The 23,020-nt window shown below is 36.0% G+C and overlaps 1 protein-coding gene across 2 annotated transcripts; it reads left to right on the forward strand.

Annotated features, from left to right (window-relative positions):
• The first annotated feature begins 647 nt into the window (after window positions 1–647).
• On the forward strand, window positions 648–19,392 carry RD2 (Adenine nucleotide alpha hydrolases-like superfamily protein). Of its 2 annotated transcripts, none has more exons than XM_089824601.1 (5): window positions 648–927; window positions 18,168–18,289; window positions 18,396–18,514; window positions 18,646–18,719; window positions 18,937–19,392. In XM_089824601.1, the coding sequence occupies exons 1-5, from the start codon at window positions 714–716 to the stop codon at window positions 18,960–18,962; spliced, it is 555 nt and encodes a 184-aa protein (XP_089680727.1). In that variant the 5' UTR covers window positions 648–713; the 3' UTR covers window positions 18,963–19,392. The 2 variants fall into 2 exon arrangements, with proteins under 2 accessions (XP_089680727.1, XP_089680728.1); XM_089824602.1 differs by having other exon boundaries at window positions 18,210–18,289.
• The last annotated feature ends 3,628 nt before the right edge of the window (window positions 19,393–23,020 follow it).

Here is a 23,020-nt window from a genome sequence, read left to right on the forward strand (position 1 = left end):
ATAGAAGAAAATTTGAATTCAACATCTAAGATACCAAGTTTCCTCTTCAATAAAATAAATTAATAATAATAATAGCAATATCCTACAAAATTCAAAATTCGTCATGCCCTTATTTATTTTATTATTTATTTTATTAGGAATTATTTTACATAGAAAAACATCATCATCATCATTTGCACTTTGAATAATCTCTACTGGCCGCCGTCAAAAATATCTGTTTTACACTTTTTTAAGTTTCAAAACAGGTGGGCGCAAGACGTCATTTTATGCGGACGCCATATTTGACCAACGCTACAATCATGAAAGCGTGGTTATCATTCTGTATTCAAAGGTCGACAGGCACAGAGGTTTCAGGAAACAAGTAACTAGATATAGGCTCTCACCATTTCTAAAGTGGACAAAATCACACGTTGTAGAAAACAAGAAATCAGGTGGGTCCTCGTGACAAGGAATCAGTCACTCATAAAAATTATCGGTGGGAACACCGTGAAGCTCTTTTGAAGAGTCAAAAGCAGGGAACAGCTGGCAGGAGAAAATATCAGCAATGATCTGGATTCTGATCGCAGGTTCATAGAGTTCGAGAAAATTTGCTGTTGTCAAATAGAACAAAGATCCTCTTTAAGTAAAGCAGAATACCATTTTGGTTTGTGCATATGTTTATTGAAGTCTTGACTGTGTAAAGAGTTGCAATTGAATTACGGAGTACTGGAATTATGGAGGCTCATACGTGGAAGGACATAACTCTGCCAACACAATTAGGGAAGAAGCATGAACCAGAGCTTGAGAGGGAAACAGGGGAAAGAAGAAGAGGAAGGGACATTCTGGTGGCCGTCGATCATGGACCCAAAAGCAAGCATGCATTTGATTGGGCCATTGTGCAGTTCTGTAGGATGGCTGATACTCTACATCTCGTGCATGTTGTTTCCAGTTAAGCAGTCCCATTCTACCCATTTCTCTTGTTTCACATACTTATGTTCTGATCCATGCAGGTTAAAGCAATTCTCATGTTGTTTTTTGTTTCAATTTTACTTTTGTTAGATGTTCTGTATGTTTCATTAATAAAAGTAATTGCACACAGAGACTTCTTCTTCTCTCTTTTTCAGATATTACATCTGAGTAGCTGCAATATGCAGTGCGAATCTATTCCCCAAAGTTGCCATGTCTTCACTGCTTCCACATTCCCTATCGATCTAGAAGAATCTCACACGGTATTGAGATGCATCAGTAACTTCAATTCAATGATTCTGGGATGCCCTACCGCGATTTGCTGGCCTCTTTTGTTGTTTAGGGTATAGTTTGAACAATTTCAATGCATCGCTGAATATAATTGTTTAGGGCAGATGCTATGAGTTCTCACCACCCTTAGATTTAGTCATCAAGATATGTTCTGCATGCAATACTTCATTCAAAGCTCAATTTGATTGGGCGAGTCAGCTCTTGATCTTTCAAAGGATCTTTACTCCTTTCCAAGAAGAGCGGAGCGCTTGATTGCCACCAATTAAGTGACTTGTGATCTGTTCCACGCTATGGCATTGTAAACATAGGTGAGACCATCTGGATTTTAGAAGAAGAACATGATAATCTACGCGTTATCAAAATTTTCTGCCTATTCGACCAGTGCAATCCAACAACTTTTAGTAATATGCGTTCATGCTTCAAACAGCTTCTCGATGTTTGGGCCTTTAGGCACTCTCCCTTCTTACAAAGAAATAAGAAAAAAAAGCTTTTGAGCTGGTTTTTGCATGCAGTCATTCTGCTTCTGCCAATATATGGGTTTTATCTTCCATATAGGCATATGACAATATGCGCCGAGCATTAGATCGAGCTGTTGATTCTCATAATGGTCCCAAACAGTAGTAGAGATTAAGAAAATAGGTGATTCTTCCTACAATTCAGGCAAAGTTTGTCTTTGCTTTCTTAGATGCTTGTAGAAGCAAGGGAGTGCCTACAGGTCCCAGTTTCAAGAAGCTGCCCTGTTGAAAAATTGGTTATGATTGAAAATAACATACTACTGATTTTTATCCCAAACCTTTGTTTTGGCTGCAGGGGTTGTTAATTTTGTCGCTCAGCTTCACCAAATTTACAAATTTAGGATGCAGTCTCTTTAAATTCGGCTATGATTGAGAATATCATACTACTGGTTTTCATCCCAAACCTTTGTTTTGGCTGCAGGGGGTATTAATTTTGTTGCTCAGCTTCACCAAATTTACAAATTTACGATGCAGTCTCTTTAGCTTAATATCATGAATCTAGTTTGGTTTTGACTAGGAAGGACAATAGGGTTTATCAATATCTATAAATGACCAAAGCAGACCAAGCCAGTTCAGAAGAGTATATTGAATGACAAGGTAAAGTTAGCAAATTGGGATGTGATAAGGGGACTTCAACAGTATGAAGAAGCATCTAGAACTACTCTTAGGTTTTAACCTTAGACAAATTGGTATATTAAGACATTCAATTAAAACAAATATTTAAGATAAATTGCCTGGACTAATAGGCTCAGTTAGAATTGGGGAGCTCCAAACATAGCTTCTTGTATTAGGCCAGTAATTCTCAAAGCATAACAGTAGTTCAGGAATTGAATATGCCAATTTTGTCTAGACTCTAGAAGTAGAAAGGGAGTAGAGGCAGGTCAATGGAATTGTAAAGCTTGATACATTCCTGGATAGAGGTTTTAATCAAAGGCATTCTATATGAAGCCAAAATACAGAAATTGAAAATGTGATGCAAGAGTACACAGCAGAAGATTAATTCTAAGAGAAGAATGAACGACAAGATTGTGCAAAATAGCAGATTATATATATATACATCATTGTCAGAATTAAGAACAAATCCATGCACGATTTGATTTGATCAAAACAAGTACATGCCAAGATTCAGTGTTTTCTGATGTTTGATATTCAATTTTCAGTGTCTCCCTGTTTTCACTTCTTTCTTCAAACGACTGCTTCCTTTTCATAGGGATACTTGACATAGTAGGGTGGCACTGACCAAAGCATATTAATAGGAACCTCCATAGGACCTGTAGTTTTCAGTAACCTTATAATTAGGTGAAGTTCAAATACATTGGTGCAAGTTTAAATGAATCTTATCTTGTTTTTAATACAAAAGGAAGATCTCACAGCTTAATACGTACCACTCAGAATGATGACTAGTTGTAGCTTCGAGTAAACAGCCAGAGGTCCATGGCTAGAAAATTAGATGTGTTATGATGTTGAAGGCCATCTTAAGCTATCCTGATTAGATTTTCGATGTTTTAACAGTAATATGCAATACTTCTCACCATGTTGATTGACTATAGCTATACATGAATAACCAAAGGACTGCAAGTAGAAAATTTAATTTGGAGTGAAACAAAACATTTGTGACAAGAAGGAAAAACCTACAAATAACAAACACATTAATGGAGCTAGTTTGGTTGATGCAAGAATACATGACCTCTAAGATGCTCTCGCTTTAGAAACCTCAGGTAACAGAATTTTGAGTTGAGTGCATAAATTTAAGGTTGCAAGGAAGAACACTCTGGCCACCCAAGTTGGCTTAATTTTTCTTCAAATATCCATATCATATTCTGGTCCCTTACCTTTCCATTTAATGAGATATTCTTTGTACTACGTTCTCCTTGTTCTCTTGGTTACATGTGTATCTAAAATATGCCAAATAGGTTAGCTACCATTAACAAGCATTGAATACTATCCAATGGGAAAGTTACATTGCTTTTGAAAGCATACCCTTTTGAAGATTAACCATTGAGAAAATTACATTGCTTTTGTGTAACAAACATTTTACTTATAACAAGAGAAATGGCAAATTTTAAGATTTACTGAAGTTTTGAAATTAAATAAACAGGAAAAGAACAGTTCTAACATGCTATTTAATTGTTTTTAAAATTTAATGAACTAAGCTGCATTAATACAGAGGATACTTACAATTGGAAATTAAATCTGAAACTAATGTAATTCTCCTATACATCTTAATCAAAGTACACAAATGGAATGAACTTACTTAGCATCTAGAAAGTCACTGTCTCTGGAGCATCTTTATTCTCTTCTGCATTAGGGGGAAAGATATCATCAGGGCATTTATCCACCCAACCATGGATAGTAACTCAATCCTCCCTTGCTCACTTCACACTGAAGTGGTCCCACCCTCTGCAAGGGAAAGGGACATGGTTAGGTCAAGTCATCTGGAACTAGTGTATGACCCTACACCCTTAGTCGATTATACCTTATAGCTATTGCTAACTTGGTATATTTCTTGACTTAAACTGTATCCGGGAGCTTAGGAGCAGACAAGCACTACACTAGAATAGTGCACATTGGCCAAGGTTTCATTGTACATGAGTGAAATGTTGTCATGTTCACACCCTATCCAACTTGTACCTACAAGACACAATAAGCTAAAAAAAGTTAAATCAGCACCAACTGCACCTGGGTTAGAAGTCTAACACTCTTGGTAAGGTGTTCAGCAGATTAGATTAATTTAGTCATTCACTTTAACCTTGTCATACTAGGCATTTAATCCACAACAACACAACTAATTAAATTCTCAGTGATATGGCTAAGTTGTTTACTGGCTGACTCTTCCAAGGTAGTTAACATTTGATGTTTATAATGTTGTATATCTTCCTTCTAATGCCCGTAAGCTCATAAGGAAGTTAATCTATTAATTAAAAACGTAGAAACCTAAAATTGATACTCAAGCAACTAATCGAGTGGTAACTTAATCCACACAACAAAGCAAATTAAGTTCTCAGTGATATGGCTAAGTTGTTTACTGGCTGACTCTTCCAAGGTAGTTAACACTTGATGTTTATAATGTTGTATATCTTCCTTCTAATGCCCATAAGCTCATAAGGAAGTTAATCTATTAATTACAAACATAGAAGCCTAAAATTGACACTCTGAAGCAACCAACCGAATGCTAACTTAATTCAGAAGCACAACCCCCTGACCATCTCTGTTAGTCTTCACTTATTGTTGTGACGCGACCACAATCTTTGGAACAAGGTTTTCAATGTGTTATCTGTGATTCAGTCATGCTTGTATATTTTGGACTACTTAAACAGATTTGGCCCATTCTTGTCGCATCAAGAAAAGGGTGAATTAAATTTATCATATTAACTGATAAAACAGATCCTCTGCCTCATATTAACTGTGATGAAAGTTTAGTAACAATGGCATCTTTCTTATCAACCAGAACTTGTTGAAGTTATTACCTTTGGTGATAAAGGGAATAATTTCTTAAGTACGTATAAACTCAGACTTGCCTATTCTGCAGATAGTTTATATAATTTGTGAAGAAGGGATGCATTACCAGTATGCAGACTTATTTCTTTCTACAAACAAGTATTTCTTTTAATTTCTCAACTCAGAGATAATTAAAGAATGCTTGTGAGGAAGAGGTTCTTTATTAATTCTATACAGAGTTCTTACTAAGATCACATCCTTTCCTTTAACAGGTCTGGTAACTATTACTTCTCTCTGCTAATAAAAATAACCAAACAAGAATGAAGTAAAACATACTTCTATCTCCTATAATCTTCTGCTAAAATTTCCCATCTGAGAAAGAAGCTTAACCAATGGCGTTTCACAATCCTTACGAACAAATGTATCCCTTAACTTTCAGCACAAATATGGTTATTTCAAACAATGACATGTGCTATCTAAATATTGTAAAGCAATCAACTTTTCGATAAAAAACGTGGATGTCATAACTTCAATGTGAAAAAGCACATGATTAGGTCTCAGATTTTAGACTGAAATTTCAAGAAAAATCATCCTAATTTGATCAAGAGGGAGTTTTGAAGTGTTTGCAAGAAAATAAATGCTTGAATGCGCTTGTACTTGGAGAGGCCAGAATCCGACTTTGCCATGTACAGCCTTGTACTTGGAGAGGTCAAAATCTGACCTCCCCAAGTACCACATGGTACTTGGTCTTCTGAATCTCTGCCAGCCTATAAACAAGCAAGGAGTGGCTAGAGTCTCACCTCACCATCAATAGACTCTTAGATGGTTAGAGTTAGATTAGATTCCTAAACCCTTTATCATATTTGCAATTTTTTCAATTAGGAATTTAGGAGTAAATGAAGAGCCATCATTGCCAAAACATTTGCATTTGCAAAGTTGATTTCATTGAATGAATAGCATTAAGTCCCCGAGTGATTACCAACAGATCACATCATATAACTGAGTTAAGTGCACAACAAGACAAAACCTTGGGGTTGTCTTAGTTGATCACACAATCACATGCATTGTTTAGCATCTAAGCTTCCTTATTCACATCATATGATCTTCCTTAGAGTCCTGTGCATTATCACTAAATTGTACAGTCTCTTCCTACCTATACACTTTTTCTTTGTTTTCCCTTTGCCTTCTAGGCTTTGTTTCTTTTAGGACAATTTGTCCTTTGCCCATAGTATGAGTTGATAGGCATTTTCCATGGAATGAAACATATCTCATCCTGATTTGCAACCCACAAACCATTCAAATTCATAGATAACTTTATGCATCATCTTGAACATGATCTTTATATATTCTATGGTGATAAAACTACCCAATATACTTCTTCATAAACACTCTCAAGTCTCTACCACAAGATATGAAGCTTCTTAGACAATTTTGAATTATAATTGATAGAAAAGAATTTATCCTTCAAGTTTGTTGCTATCTGGTCCCATTTAGGGACCTACAAATTCTTCTTCTTAAACCAAGCTTTTTTGATGTACTTTCACCATAAGGCAACATATACTTCTTCTCAAACACTTTCCACCACAAGATATGGAGCCTCTTAGACAATTCCAAATTGTAAGTGGTAAAAAATAACTTATGCTTTAAGTTTGTTCCTATCTGATCCCATTTAGAGACATACAAATTATTTGTCTTAAACCAACCCTTTTGCACATACTTGCACCATAAATGCTCCTCCAACTTAGTCATTGACTCTCTTAGTGTCTTCCATAGAGTTGTATTCAGAATGTTTCTCTAGATCATCTGTCCAGTGTAGTAGATCGTTAAGATTCAAATTTCACAAGTAACAAGTTAGATCAACTCTTGGCTCACATCTTTCTCTTACCATGCTACAAAATTTAGAACACTCATCTTTGACTTAATTCATTATGAAAACTTTATGCATCTTTAGAGCATGCTTCATGATTTGGTCTTACATTTTCATTGATATCTTCAACTATGGCTATTCCTATCCTTTGTGTGGTATTAAGTGTTAGAAATAGGAAATACTGAGAGAAGGGGGTGAATCAGTATTTCACAAACTTTTGGCCAAAACTGGATATCTTTAATAACTTTATAACTTGTATAAGAAAGTAAACTAATTATGTTAAACAATAAACACAACCATAAAATAAAGTAACTCATAACACCATATTTTGTTTTACTAGGGAAATCCTGGCCAAGTGAAAACCTCGGTGGGGATAGTACCCACAAAATGATCTACTAATCAAAAGTATTTGGTTAAAGATATTGACCCTATTAGGAGTTTGTTACATTTGTATGGTGTCTCAGTTCTTGTTAGAGGACTTGGGCCTTGTTAGAAGCCTCAACCCTGTTGGGAGTTGTTATTACAATTTACAAATGTATGCAAGATGAGCCCCCTGCCGAAACATGCAATATACAATGAAACTCCTCTATGCAAAAGATAGATACAAAAACCTCTGCTGATATCTTCAATATCTAATATGTGCTTTTGATGCTCTTCACAAAACTTGATATTTGCACTGCTTTAATCTCCAATCAGAATTCACATCACAAAATATAGCATTACTTGCTTACAATTTTGCATACCAGTTCGTACTACTTAATATCCAAAATGTTTTCCTTTATACCATATTTCTTTAACTGCAGGCCTTCATCTCTTTGCACGCTTGCCAAAATACAAAATTAGATCTTTTTCCCACTTAGGGTTAACATCTAGGATGTCGTCCCTAATTAATTAAGTAATTATTTTGATAAACAAAATAATTCCTTAATACAAAATACTTCATTACATATCCTTTTCCCTGTTCTATCTGCTCAACACTACCACTGTAAAACCAAAATATATATGTTCATACTGTCCGTACAGAGCTGTGCTCTTGCACATGTCATCCTCATAGTCTCTTCTAGCTGTACCTCACTACGCACGTGTCAATATTGCTTCTGTGAACTGTGCTGACCAAAAATGTTCTTGTATTGATAGATGTATTTTGTTACACTTAGACAATTTTCTAAGTTTATATCCCAAAACATCATCTCCAAGATCTACTGACTTGATCTGAGCTATATGTTGCCATAATTGACAACATCATATCTTGTTATTCTAGCCAAATTGCCAACATTAAGGGCCTTGGGCTTTTTTGTGGGACACTTCCCATGTCATCTAGTTCATTATCACACTACCTCTTTTGATTCTTGCCACTTCTTCGATGATCCATTTGTATTATGGATCATGTGCAATGCAAAGCACACAATTTTTTTTTTCTCCAAGGTCATCTCTCATCCTTCAATAGCTTCGAAACTAGGCATTGATCTCATTTAATGCACTCATGGAAATGGAATCTAATTAAGATAATCTATACATGTAGTTGAGATATAGAAATTGAAACTCCAATATGAGAGGACATAACAGAAGCTTGATTTTTGGTGAAGAAAGATGAAAGAGATGGCACAAATTAACATATGATGTATATATTTTTATGATAGAATGATCCATTCACAATCTGGTTGGATTTAAACATGGCAAAATTCGCAGCCTTTTGTGATGTTTGATCTTCAATTTACATCTCCCCACTTTTGTGTGTTTTTTTCAAATGATTTCCATGAGCCATATTCTTATAGAGTTACTTGATTTAGTAGGGTGGTGCCAACCAGAGCATGGCAATATGAAGCTGTTCAAGACCAATATTCCATCAGGTGACCTCATAACTGTGCATAAACATTGAGAGGACTGCAGCTAGAAAATTGTAAATGTGTACTTGTTCAGGTCTCTTGTGATTATTTTAATTACATTTTGAGGCTTCAACGATAATGTGGTACTTCCTATTAGAGTAAATAATTATTATTTACGCTTTACTTAAGTTTACTTAGGTTAATTGCATTTGTCACCTAGGAGTTAGCATACCTTTACGTGTTGACTTGTTGACAACATAGAAGTTTGTGTACGTGTTGTCAACACCTTGTCATACTTATCCTCTCACCTACTTGGAGGGTAATCCACTTTTCGTGGACATATGCTTAGTTGTCATACTTATCTCCTAGCGCTTTCTAGCTCATTCTAGAAGCTTCCTAGAGGCCTCTATAAATAGGCTCTCCCATTGTATTTTTGTACAACAATTTACATTTTATTTAAGAATACAATTTTCTTATTTTCAGACCAAACCCTTGCCTCTTCTTGTCTTTTTCTTCTTTGTGACAGGTTTTCTACGTGCAGGTGATTCGAGGGCTTGTGGATTTGATTTGCGTATTTGCTCAAATCCTACATAGCATTAGAGCCAAATCTGTTGTAGCTTGTTTAGTATTTGGAGAAAAATGGAAAAAGGGTTTGACATAACAAATCTGACATTTTTTGGGCTTTTTTCTTTATTTTTTGGATGTGTGACGGTGGCGATTTAGAAAAAATAACTACAAAGGTGATTTTCAAATAGCGATATCTCCCTCATACGGAATCCTTTTTCCGAGCAATTTTTTTTTATTTTGGGGTAGGATTTTGGGATCTACACATTGGTGTAGGTGGTTTGAGATCTCTATTCTTGAATTTTTTTGCAACTCACAAATCTCGATTTTTGCCACTTTAAATGCTTAGTATGGGCTCATTTGGACACATAATCAAGTTCCGTTTTTTTGAAAGTGCATATTATTTTGTCTACTTTCCAGATCTACAATCAGATTATAGGTTCTGTGGATAGAAATATTGTTTTCAAAAATAGGCCCTAAATTGAATATTGTAATCATACTAAGTATAGAGTGCCCAAATCATACGTTGTGGGGGGAGCATTTTCTTTTCTGTAATTTACTTCAGCATCGACCCTTCTTCCGTCTTCTCTCATTGTCGGATCCTTCTGTGACCTGGCTCACACCACACAACTATCACCCCTGGAAAGCACAAATGACAAGGCTTCTCATGTCACAAGGCTTATGGTCATGTCTGGATGAGAACCAACCTATTTTGCAATGCCCTTTTGAGGTTCTTCAGCACAGAAACAAAATGGATGAAGCCATGGGATTTATTGCACTAAACATCTCTAATAGTCTACTGTTTCACTTGGATGGTTTGACCACTCCTCGGGCTATTTGGACCGAGTTCTACAACTTGTTTGGCACAGTGAATGAATTCTGGGCATTACAGCTTGATGCAGAGTTGACTTCTTTGTCACCAGCCAGCTTCCCCACCATTGAAAACTTCTTGATGAAGTTCAAATCTCCGCGTACAGTTTTGCAGGGATGTGGCAAAAGAAAAACAAATGATGAGTGTATCTTTTTGATACTCTCAAAGTTGCGAGTACAATATCAAATCTTTTCTTCCACTTTCTACTCCACTATGGATGCCTTGGGTAACTGACATTAGATGCCCTCTTTTGAGATATTCTGTGATAGGTTAACTTGTGAACAGTCCAAGATCACTTAGGTGGATTCACTTTCAGGTTCACAATCACAAGCATTGCTTGCCAAGGATACACAGGAGCAAAAGTCGAAGCAGATATCTGATTCCTCCTCTCAGCACTCTACTGGTCCATCCTCTTCTTCTAAGAAGAAGAAGAAAAAGAAGACTGAGACTCCTACCTATTCCTATTGTCAGAAGGGACCTCATGATGAGTCACATTGTTTTCAGAAGAGATTTGATAGCTATGAGAAACAAATTTCAGATTTGCAAGCTCTTCTTCAGAAGAGCACTGTTTCCTCTCCATCCTCTTCTACCTCACAGGGGTCTGCCTTTCAGTCTTCTTCCATAGCTTCGACATCTACACCAGATCTTGGAAAGAGAGATGCATTACGAGCATCCATTACATCCCCTTCACAGATCCCTTGGATATCGAATTTAGGTGCTTCTCACCATATGACATCTTCTCAAGGTGTCTTGTCTACTCTTGAGGCTTCTCCCATTCCTCATATTCTCATGGGGAATAACATTGCCCTACCAGTCTGTGGGAAAGGTTTAGTTGGCATTCAGGATGGCACATTCAATGATGTCCTGTATGTTCCATCTCTGTCTGCTAACCTTCTCTTGATTTCTCAAATTACATGCAGTGGATTAGGGAAGACAATTGAGTTCACTGCAGATTCAATCTTCATTGGGGATCGTGCCATAGGAGGCCTTATTGCAACAAGGACACTTGATTCTTCCACCCATCTCTACACCTTCTCGCACTTTTTCCCACCATCTCCCTTATTAGAGCACGACTCTTCTCTTTCATAGGAGCATCATGTGGTACAGTCAAGATACTTGAACCTATGTATTGTTTCTGAGATCCCTGTTTTGACTTCCACACCACATCCAGTTGAGGTTTTTTCTCTTCAGTAGGATTCCTCTTCCGCTCTGCCTGATCCTCTAGCTCCATTCATCGAGCCTCTAGGTACACCTGTTGCGGATTCTACAATGGACATTCATGATATTGTCATCACACTTGCCTTGGGGATTCCCTTTCAAGATCCTCATATTTTCTCCTTTGAGCATCAGCTAGGCCTTCCAGTTTCCCCTCTCATTCAAGGGTTCCCTTGTTCTATTCCCTTGTTTCTTCCGCATTGGAGTTTCATTGGTTCGATCCTTTCTTTAGGGGCTCCATTATTCTGGGGCGGCTTTGGTGTCTTTCCTATCTCTCATGGGGGCACTGGTTGTACTTTTGGTTTTGAGAAAGTCTCTTGAGCCATTTCAAGTGGAAGCTGTCCTTGGGGAGTCTTGTTGAGGTCTTCCTTCCTTCTTGTTTTATTTGCATGTTTGTTCTTACCTCTTTTTGGGGGAAGGTTTTTCCCATGTGGTTTTCCTCCTTTTCCCATTTTCAGAGGTTACATTTGTACATGGGTACCTAACATGGCCTCATTGCCACAACCCATTATGCATTTCATCATAGCTATTGTGAGCTTAAGTGCATTCCTCTAAGTTGCACTTAAGGGGGGGTATTAGAGTAAATAATTATTATTTACACTTTACTTAAGTTTACTTAGGTTAATTGCATTTGTCACCTAGGAGTTAGCATACCTTTATGTGTTGACTTGTTGACAACACAGAAGTTTGTGTACGTGTGGTCAACACCTTGTCATACTTATCCTCTCACCTACTTTGAGGGTAATCCATTTTTTGTGGACGTATGCTAAGTTGTCATACTTATCTCCTAGTGCTTTCTAGCTCACTCTAGAAGCTTCCTAGAGGCCTTTATAAATAGGCTCTCCCATTGTATTTTTGTACAACAATTTACATTTTATCTGAGAATACAATTTTCTTATTTTAAGACCAAACCCTTGCCTCTTGTCTTTTTCTTCTCTGTGACAGGTTTTCTACATGTAGGTGATTTGAGGGCTTGTGGATTTGATTTGCGTATTTGCTCAAATCCTACACTTCCCAGAATGTTAATTAGCTGTAGGAACAGCCAGAGGACTGTGGGTAGAAAGATGAATTTTTAGGAACATAGGCACACAATCTACATGAGTTTCACAAAAAGCACATGCCATAGCTCACAATGAGAAACAAAATATGAATTTGCATGTGTCAACATGTTCAAGACCCACTTTAATATTTTGATTTCATTTTTGGAGCCTTCAACAATAATATGCTGTACTGCTCAAAATTTTGATTGATTATTACTTTGCATAAACATCTAGATGACTGCAGCTAGAAACAAAATATGAATTTGGATGTGTCAACATGTTCAAGACACACTTATATATTTTGATCATATTTTGTAGCCTTCAACAATAATATGCTGTACTGCTCAAAATGTTGATTGATTATTACTTTGCATAAACATCTAGAGAACTGCAGCTAGAATTTTGATCCCGAGTACATGTTTCAGGGTCCCTTGAGATATTTTTTATTACAATTTGGAGGCTTCAACAATAATGTGGTACGTCTCAGAATGTTGATTGGCTATAGGAACAGCCACAGGACTGTGGGTAGAAAAATGAATCTGCAGTAAAATAATATAGCCGCAGAGGGAAAGAAAAGCTTGGAAAAGACAAGTGTCAAAGAAAATATTCTTGGTGATTTGAAGGTTTCACTACCCCTAAGATGCTCTCACATAAAAGCTATACTAGCCTAGAGTAAACAAAGAGGACATGTCTTTGATGAACATACTGCCATATTTAGATTTCTTTACATAAACCATTGCATTCAAAATTGAATCATTATACATCTGCAAATTTGTGATCATGACATCATCCTTCCAGAATCCAAACCATCTTCAAAGTAATTGATCTTATGAACAGAGTTCACATGGGCCAAATGTGGATCAGCTCCCCTCAATTGAGGATTGAGACAGATCACCACATTCCAAGAGAGCTAGAAATGTGCTTTGCCTTAAGGAGATAGCGTAATGGAACTTTTGCTCTGTATTCTTTGCTATGTAGACACACTAATTTGAGCCATCTGCCCAATCAGCAGGCTCTAGATGAGCAGGTGTCGACTTGTCATGTTGGAGAGTGGCCTGAGTTATTTGATAAGGCAGTTTTGGAGAAATGTCATAGGTTCCGTATTGGGCTTTTGTTGGAGTGCTTCTGGGAACATCAGTGACAAGACACAAACAAAAAGGCCGGCAAAAAATCTTGCAACCGTAAATCTGTGATGCTCGTCTGGCTGCTTAATTATGACCATAAGCCTTGTTCTCCTTTATCTCTCGGAAGCCCTTCTCCTTATCATCATCAGTCTCCTAGCAGATCCATTTCGCGCCTGGATAAACAAATAAAAATGGGAAGAAAGCTCTCGAGAGAATTTCTGTATAAGAATTTCATCCCGACCAGACTTCTGTGATTAAATCTACTTGCACGAAAATTACGAAAGTTTAGCCTGGTTTGTGCATTTGCAATGACATCCAATGAGATTACAGAAAATTAATATTCTCTATTTTGTTAAAGAAATTGTATCTTCATTCATGTAAGATTAATATTTTTCATATATGAAAAAAATAGTGGCATATATTACTATTGAAGGAAAGCTCCATGAATGTTGATAACCGCAAAATGGCTTTTCTTGTGAATAATATGTATTAATGAGAACAAGTTTAATTATTATTATTAAATAGTTGTTGTTTTTTGTTTTCTTTAAATACGGGAGTCTTTTTTTCTATGATATTTTGGGCCGCTATAGTATTAATTCAGTTATTATCCATTCTGTTTTGCTCTGGGAAATAATGTAGGCTATACATTTTATGTTGTATGAAGTTTTACATATTAAAATTTATTCATTGAAAATTTAATGTTCCTTATTCTTAAAATAGTTATCAATTAGAAAAAAGAAAAATAGGAGAAGAAAGTGGTGGAGGAGGAGACCAAGATGGAGGAGGAGAAGGGGAAGATGGAGTAGAAGGTGGAGGAGGAGGGGGAAAAGGAGAAGATGAAAGAATAAGACAAAAAAAGAAGCGAAGCAAGGAGGAGGAGAAGTTGAAGAAGAAAAAGATGAAGGGAAAGAGAAGGTGGAAGAAGAAGAAAATGAACAAGGAGAAGAAGGTGGAAAAAATAGATAAAAAAGGAGGAGAATAAAAAGAAGAGAAAATATAATAAACGACACAAAACAAGAAGAAAAAATAGTAGCAATGGAATGCGAGTTCTATATATTTCTATCGGCGTAACTATTGCACTTCCTTCAGGTGCAAATGCTAGTATCTTTTTTTGGGATTGCCCTAGCTTTTGCCCTAGAATCACAAAATTCATTAGAAGTAAGAATCGTAAGACGGATATAACTTCAAGAATTGTAAGACTGTTGAAAATATAACTTTACCATCTAAGATGCCTTTTTGCAAATTCCTGATTTAGGTCCAAAATAAAATAAGAGCACAATTATATATTCAGAGATTAAATCTATTGCTAGGATACAATAATCTATCTTATACATTTGTAAAGTGGGTTCCAAACCATAGCATGTAATGCGTGGTATTTTGCTTTCTAAAAGGTGGACGGAAATATTACAAAAGGGTATCCTAGCCCAATATTAGGTCCAAGGGTTGAGCCCTGTACCCCTTGGTCCCATTTGTCTTGAGATGCAGCAAGGATACATATAATACTCTACCTGTGTCATTTCATATGATTAATCATTACGGATTGTAACATATACTTCAATAGAGTTTACAGAACCCAATTCTTCTTATATGGCATATAAAATCATTTGCAGAAAGTTGAGATGATAGCATGTAATGCAGAGTATATATATTTCAACTATATATATATATATATATAAAATGAGATAATTATCTGGTATTAATGTTAATAATCTGCAGATATATATGTGTGTATGAGAGAATCTCTCTCTCTATAGATATATAGTAACTTACCTCTGATATATGTTAATGAAATTTGTCCTTATAAACACTGCTGTGCTGATTCCTATAATTAGATCATGCTTACAATTCCAATATATAAAATCATTTAGTTATATGTTATAGATCCTCCAGATATATGTACGAGATCATTCAGATGTACAAATTAATTATATACTTTAAACATATAGCTCATATATATATAGACTGTATAATGATTCTTAATCTCTAATCAGATTCAGATATAATATTCTATGATCTGCATTGACTCAAAATTGAAGTCAGCAATGTACATTTTATTCTCTTCTCTTTTTAACTCTTCCTGTAATGAGTATCACATATATTTTGTATTCGCTTCCATCTGAAGTGTATCCAATATATTTCATATGTCCGTATTATTCCTGTGATCAGTACTATCAATACCATCTCCTATTTGACAGTCTTGAGGATGGATTCGATGTTCCTCATCATATATCTTACAATAATGAAATGAAGAGATGCATCCTTTTGACATTGGAGAAATATATATGTTCTTGAATGCATCTCTTCATCGCCTAGACAATATCGTAACCGTCCTGGAATACTGTTTTTTGTTTACCTATATGCACCCAATTATGAGATCATTTCCCTTATTCATTCATTGTCTCTCCATGTTGATTATTGGAGATGCTATTATTACCGATATTAATCTCAATAGTTTCTGCCTTATAAAACAAGATGGATCAGATCCGGATTGGTTGAATATATCAAAGCTTGATCGTTGCCTTAGATAATTCTATATTAGGAGCCTTCTATATATTATTTTAGAAGCCCACAAAGATCATATTAATAAGCACATCTGTAATGTTTATTTAATATTTATTTAGTTTTTTAATAATATTATTTATAACATATTATTATTATAGATGGTTAACAATATATTATTATATATTGCTAATTATATTATATATTATTGATAAATAATAAATTATATAATCTATTAATTATATATTTTTTATTATGTATCATTTATTTTATATTTCGTATTTTGATTAATATCTATTGTCAAATCTTCTCACATTAAAGCCTTAATTGAACCTTCTTATTTGCTATTTGCTAGCCATTAGTATTGTTTTGTCTTTTAGAGATTCCACAAAATTGGTCTGAGAGAATATGGATATCGTGAAAACAGTTTCAAGTGAGGGGACATGACAGATAGAGACAGGACTATCCTATTTTCATATCTACTATTTTTTGTAAGATACCCGAAAGGATTGTGCTGTCACAGTAGGGGGCAGGGCAGTCTTTGAAATTTGGAATTTTTCTCAGAATCAAGAGCAATGGAGTTTGCATGTTTCCATGCCGTCACTTGAGGGGAAACAAAGTGATTCTTTTGCTAACTTTCAAACTATAATCTTCTTAATTTCAACCCTTAGGTGGCTTGAATCATGGATTCAATGGTAAGATACTAGACCCAGTTAGAACAATGCTTCAAGGCAATGGTGACAGGAAACATAAGGTGTCAAAACCAGGGGAGCTTCAAATGTTTCCACTTTGCCTTCTAGAGAAAGGGTCAATCAGTTCATTTACAGATCCACTATTTTTTATAAGATACCCAAAAGATTTGGTGTCACATTAGGGGTTCAGGGAAGTCTTTGAAAATTTTCTTTCAGTATCAAGACCATTTGCGCTTGTTATACATGAAAGAAGATTGGTTTTATACATCTTCATTTTCACCCCTCTTAGGCTGAGGTCCCTTCAAAATACAGCTGGTGGCCGCTGAGATTTCTTAGGACTATTTAATGGTTAGCCTGTTCCATGACTTTTTTTTTAGTTTGTTTCACCTTGAAAATTTTAGCTCCTAAATTTAAGGAAGCTGCTGGTTCCATGAATTTTAGATTGAAGATCAGCCTAAGATTTTAAATTTATTAACTGGTTTTGATGGAAAAATAACGTGCTAAAAGAATGCATTTAATAATAACATGCTAGACCCAGTGAAAACCAGGCGTTTGGGACATGGTGATAGGAAACATAAGGTGTCAAACCGAGAAGACACAAGGTGCAACTCGTATGCCTTGATAGAATCACTTGTAGTACAGGTTTTTTTTTTCACCTCATAGTCTTGAGTTTATTGTTGGCTTTGGTTGCTTAGTCATTGTACATATTTTTATTGACTTATTTTGTAACTTGTTTAGAGGCGATTTTAGGGCACTCTCTTGTGACTAATTGTGCTTGACTTTATCTTCTGTTTCCTTGTTCTTTGTAGATATTTGAGGACATAAAATTCAATTTCAATTTCAATAAAACCATAAAAGGAAAAGTAGAAAACATAAAAATCCTCTATGCAGAAAAAAAAAGGTAGCACTATGTCTGCTTTATCCTGATTCAAGTTTCATGCATTAATCCTTTTCTTTGCAGTGCTCTTCTGGGTATTTTTCTGAATGACGTTAGTAGGCTGATGAAATTAAAAAATATGGAAAATATTAATATGTAATATGATCTAATCTAATCACTGAACAATGCATTCCCTGAACCTGACCTGATATGCTGTATAATTCACTTGAATGTTATTTAAGAGCAAGCATGGGAGCTTTTCTACATAGAATTTGTTTAGTGCTCGTGGTCTGTATTGGATACTCCTTAGTCATTAAAAGAATTACACTCAGTATGCTGGTTTTATTTGGATTGACATAGAAACTATGCTATTTTCTAACAGTAAGTAAACTTAAACTGATAGAGTCCAATTTCGATGTGTTATGCGGTTTTCTTCAAAACCCAGATTCAAATGATGAGGTCTTGTTCGATGCTACACAAAGTCTAATGGAAAAGTTGGCAATAGAAGCTTATGATGTGGCTATGGTAAGGCTTGTACTCACCTTTTGTAAAATTTGTGTTATCAAGAGTCATCAAGGCCCCTTGGCCCTCAGTTCTAATCCCATTCTTTCATCCATTTGGTAACAAAAAGGTGCAAACAGAGGCCAGGATTTTGGAAGGCGATGTAGGTAAAGCTATTTGCAATGAAGCTGCAAGGATCAAGCCTGCTGCAGTTATATTGGGAACAAGAGGTCGCGGGATAATCAAGAGGTAGCAACCTTTTATTTTTTAAATTTTATTCTTTGAGAAAGGAAGATGAAATAATGTCTCTCCGGATATCTGCATTTCAGTTGTTTAGTTCAGAATTTTTTTCTAAGTGCTCATTGTTCTTTATTTGGAAGTGTTCTGCAAGGAAGCGTAAGTGAGTACTGCTTCCACCACTGTAGTTGCCCTGTAGTGATTGTTCCTCCAAAAGGTGAAGTGTTTCTGTACATTTTCTTATTGTCCTTTTACTAGCTAATAGTGGTGTTTACATAGAAGGCCTCTTCCTTAATTAGGAATCTGTTGTCCTCTTTAGAGAGCTTGTACCTCATTGTGTCTAGTTAGAATAATCTATTCTATGCATTTTAATGCAAATATGTCAAATTGGTATAGTGCATCAATTCTTATTTACCTAATTTTGTTTTTAACAGAGTCTGGAGGCCAAGCAGTCCTGTAGTATTTGGAATTTTACTCCTTTCAGGACACAATGGGTGTTGGTATGCTTTATACCAGATTTGAGCTAATGGTTACTGTTCTATCTGCATGCTTTAAATTGACTGTGTGTATATTGATGTATATTAAGGGGATAATGGCTTTTTTCCATTCTGGCCTAGGCAGCAGACCAATTTTCCATTTGGAACCCCTTGTGGGTACAAGCATTTCAAGCATACAGAAATTTAATTTTGTTTCTCCATATGAGTGGATCTGTGTTTGAATTCTTCATGATCCTTAGTACTTGTACAGTGCATTGAGATACATGCACGGATGAACATAGTTTGTTATTTTATTTTAAAAACTCTAGCATTTGGACAGAAGTTTGTAGCTCATCTTCTGTGATTTAGTTAATTACTTTTTTACATAAATAGATTGATATTAAGCTTGCAATACTTCTGTGGTCTATGATATTAGAAAGTATGTGCTTGTATTATATAGCTTTTATGTGGACAGCAAAATTCTGGATAGTGGGGTACTCCTAGTTTTTCTTTGAAGATTTATGTTGTTCTAAATCATAAAAAGTGTCATCAATTGTTTGATTTATATAGGTTCTGAAGAAATACTTTAATCTGTTTGGAGTAATCTCTATGAAGAAATACTTATTAAAGCTCTTGAAAGAAAACATGTTCATATTTTCAATCATCATCTGTAACTTTTCTGCCTCTGTTTCGGCCATACATTGATAATTGCTATAGGAAGAAAGTGGAATTCTTCCATTTGTGAAGATGAGCTAATTTTTTAAGTATTGCAAATATCTCAATAGGAATTGGCTATGCAAAGATGCCTTCACTGGTGGATTAATGAGCTCATGGTATTTTTATTCAGAATTCTTCGATCGCAGAGGACAAATTTTTACATTTAAGATTCCAGGTTGAATCTGATGCATGGACATGTTTGATTTTATAATGGGGACTTTAATTTCTAATACACTTCTTTCTATTGTATCAAAAAAAGACTAGCTATAACGAAAGGTTGGTTTTTATTGTGGACATTGTTTTATTCTGATGGTAAGGGGAAATTGAAAAAATGAAAAATGTGTCTGACATATGGTACAGTTTTGGTCAAGCAGTAGCTGCATAATTCCAGCACCTTTAATCCACATTGAATGTCTGATTTCTCAATTGTAGCTGCTTCATTTTAAGTTAAAAAAAACTTTCACATTGTACATTTAGCTTTAAGAACTCCACATTATCACCTGTTCCTCTATATGAAATAAGCAGTGAGCAGCTGCATGACACCACGAGTCTAGCCAATTTTTACCCAACTAAACTCTAATTTCTTCATCATTTCAAAATTTCAAGTTGTTAGATGATTTTCAGTTTCAGCTACTCAAATGATCCAATCAAATTGATACCAAAATACATGATTCTAAAAACCAAGCATTCTCGCTCAACATTTCATGAATTTGAAAGCTTAAACTGTGTATGTTTTTCTTTTGACGTGTTGAATCAGTTATTGATTCATCCTCAGAAAGAAATATCAAACTTAAAGACATGTTCATTCTGATTCGTAATTCTTATTATGAAACTTAACAAGCACAACTGGGCAATCACTGGTCTTTATTCCATTGGAGTATCTCTCCGTGAGTCCTTGCCGCTTCGTGATCATACTTTGCAGCTTTCATTTCTCAGGAGTCAGGGCCAGACACAATTTATTACGACCGCCTTTTCGCCCTTAACTCCGGTTCAGGGTGTGAAGCTTCCATACTGTCTCCCTAATACGAGCCATGTGAGACCCCGTAGGGGACCTCTTCACCAGCGACACTCCTCTCGTAGCACTCAGCTTCATCATAGGGCCTCTGGTAGCTGCATTGATAAGACGTTGTTGGACTTTTTCTCTGCGAGGATGAATACCTAATATTTCTTGTGATGTCTCTTGCTTTCTTCTTCTTCTTCGTTTATTGTTCTTGTTCTTTTGTGGTCATCGTTTGGTGCTTCGTTTGTCTGCAATTTTCTTGATGTAAGCTTCCAGTCTCATAGACCCTCGTTGTGGTCTTTTGTTGGACATTAATAATATTATCTTATCTTATCTACAAACAAATTGAGCAAATAAATATAGGTATAGCTTGATTCATCAATAATTATCACTCTACTACCGGTTACCAAATTATTTGTCAAGTGCATGCTTGACCCTCATTGGGCTTAAACTAATAAGTACACTTCAAACTCAATCAGTGATGGCAGTAAAGAGTTGCAGGCATCTTAATTTGAACCTGGAGAAAATGACAAATTGTTTCCCTGCGAACCCTAAACCTAGCATTATGCAATTTGAAGATTGGAATCTAATTTGGTTGCCTTGGAACCCTTCCAAGATAATGCTTTTGCCCATTCGGTGAATTTTGTTTCCTTGGCAAGAAAAAGACGAGAGAAAGACGATGGAACAAATTTCTCACACCCACTTCGGTACTTGGTATAGAAAATGTGAATGCTTTGCCTTTTCCTTTTGGGTTCTGCAATCTACTATATACTTCCCTTTGCTCTCTTGCATCATATTGATAAAACCATTTTTGCGTCTACAATTTACTATATTCTTCCCTTTACTCTCTTGCATCTTAATGATGGACCATGTGATATGAAATGTGACCACAATTGTTACACAACCAATTCCATAAAAAAGAAAAACACATTGATATGGACTGTGAAAATTTGATGAATAGACCTTTTCCATTATATAAAAACTTTAAAGATACATATTCACAAAAAACGGGCCAAGGGATACAGGATCACCTCATGAGTTCAAACGGCCCTAGGTCAGAAATCAACTAATCATCAAAAAAACATATATAAACTGAAATTAAAAACTTTAGGCTGCAAGAGCAGTGCTAGCCGAAGGAGGGTCTTTGTCATCAGAACCCTAGAAGTCCTTGGGGTCAGTGGTTGACTCAGGGGGAGCCCAACCATCAACAACAACATCATCTTTATCTTTATCTTTATCTTCCTTGGCCTTGGGAGGAGAAATGGCTAAATCCAATCGGGGGAATGCCCACTTAGGGTCATGGTGAGTAGCTGACCAACCCACAGTAGCAGCACTAGGGGGAGCCACCGGGGACCAACTTGAGCCTACCCTCTGAGGAGGCAAGGTCGAGTAGCGATGACCACCAGAGCCACCATTGGGAGAGCGGCGACGTGGCTGCAACCTGGGGTTCTACGAGTGGTGAGCAGAATTGCTCTAGCGGTCGCGAGGAGGAGTGCGGTCACCGGAAAAAGCTTTTGGAGGTACTCGAGCAATTGTACAAGGGGCCTTACCCCAATGAGAAAATAGCTCCTGTAGGTGAGCCACTTCCAGTGCAACTTTGTCAGTTTGTACTTGAATCTGCATCATGACATTATTACATATACATGCTTTAGAGTACATAACAACATAAATATTTAGAAAGTTGTGAGAGAAAATAACAACATTGCGATCCTTTCAAAGTGTGAATAATATCTCCATTCTAAAGGCATGCCAAATATAGGCATATCTAAAAGAGAGTCTCTGAGCATCACCCAGAAACATCATATGCCAAGTGAAGGCCTCTAAATGAAAAGGCCTGAATAAATAAAAAATCCAGAGCCAATAATTCTGAGCTCTTCTACAAAACCAAAAAATATGTAGAAAGCCCTCAGTTTGGCCACAAAAAGGGCATCGAGGGTCAAGATTCCCCAAATGTTGGAGTCGAGGACCCAAAGGCAAGCCTTGGAAAAGAAGACACCAAGTGAAGTGAGCAATCTTTGGCTTAGTGATGGATTGTGAAAATTTGAAAATGATAGCGTATGATATTGCTATCTCAATCGTTCTAGCATCAAACCTAAGAATTGCAAAATCCTAGGAAGGTAAAGTGGTTTCTTTAATCTTGGTGATGTAATAGCGATCAAGTTTCTTTAATCTTGATAATGCAATAGAGATCATTTCTGATTGCAAAGAAAAAAGCATTATTCTATTTTTTCTTTGAGGCGCTCCTTCAAAACAAGACTTTTTCAAATGGGCACAAAAAAATAGGGAGTTGAAAAGTTGTGTTATCAAATCATTTAGGGGTCTAGG

Source organism: Cupressus sempervirens, chromosome 4 (genome assembly GCF_028749045.1).
Source record: "Cupressus sempervirens isolate cs-2001-9-10 chromosome 4, ASM2874904v1, whole genome shotgun sequence".
Lineage (NCBI taxonomy): Eukaryota > Viridiplantae > Streptophyta > Pinopsida > Cupressales > Cupressaceae > Cupressus > Cupressus sempervirens.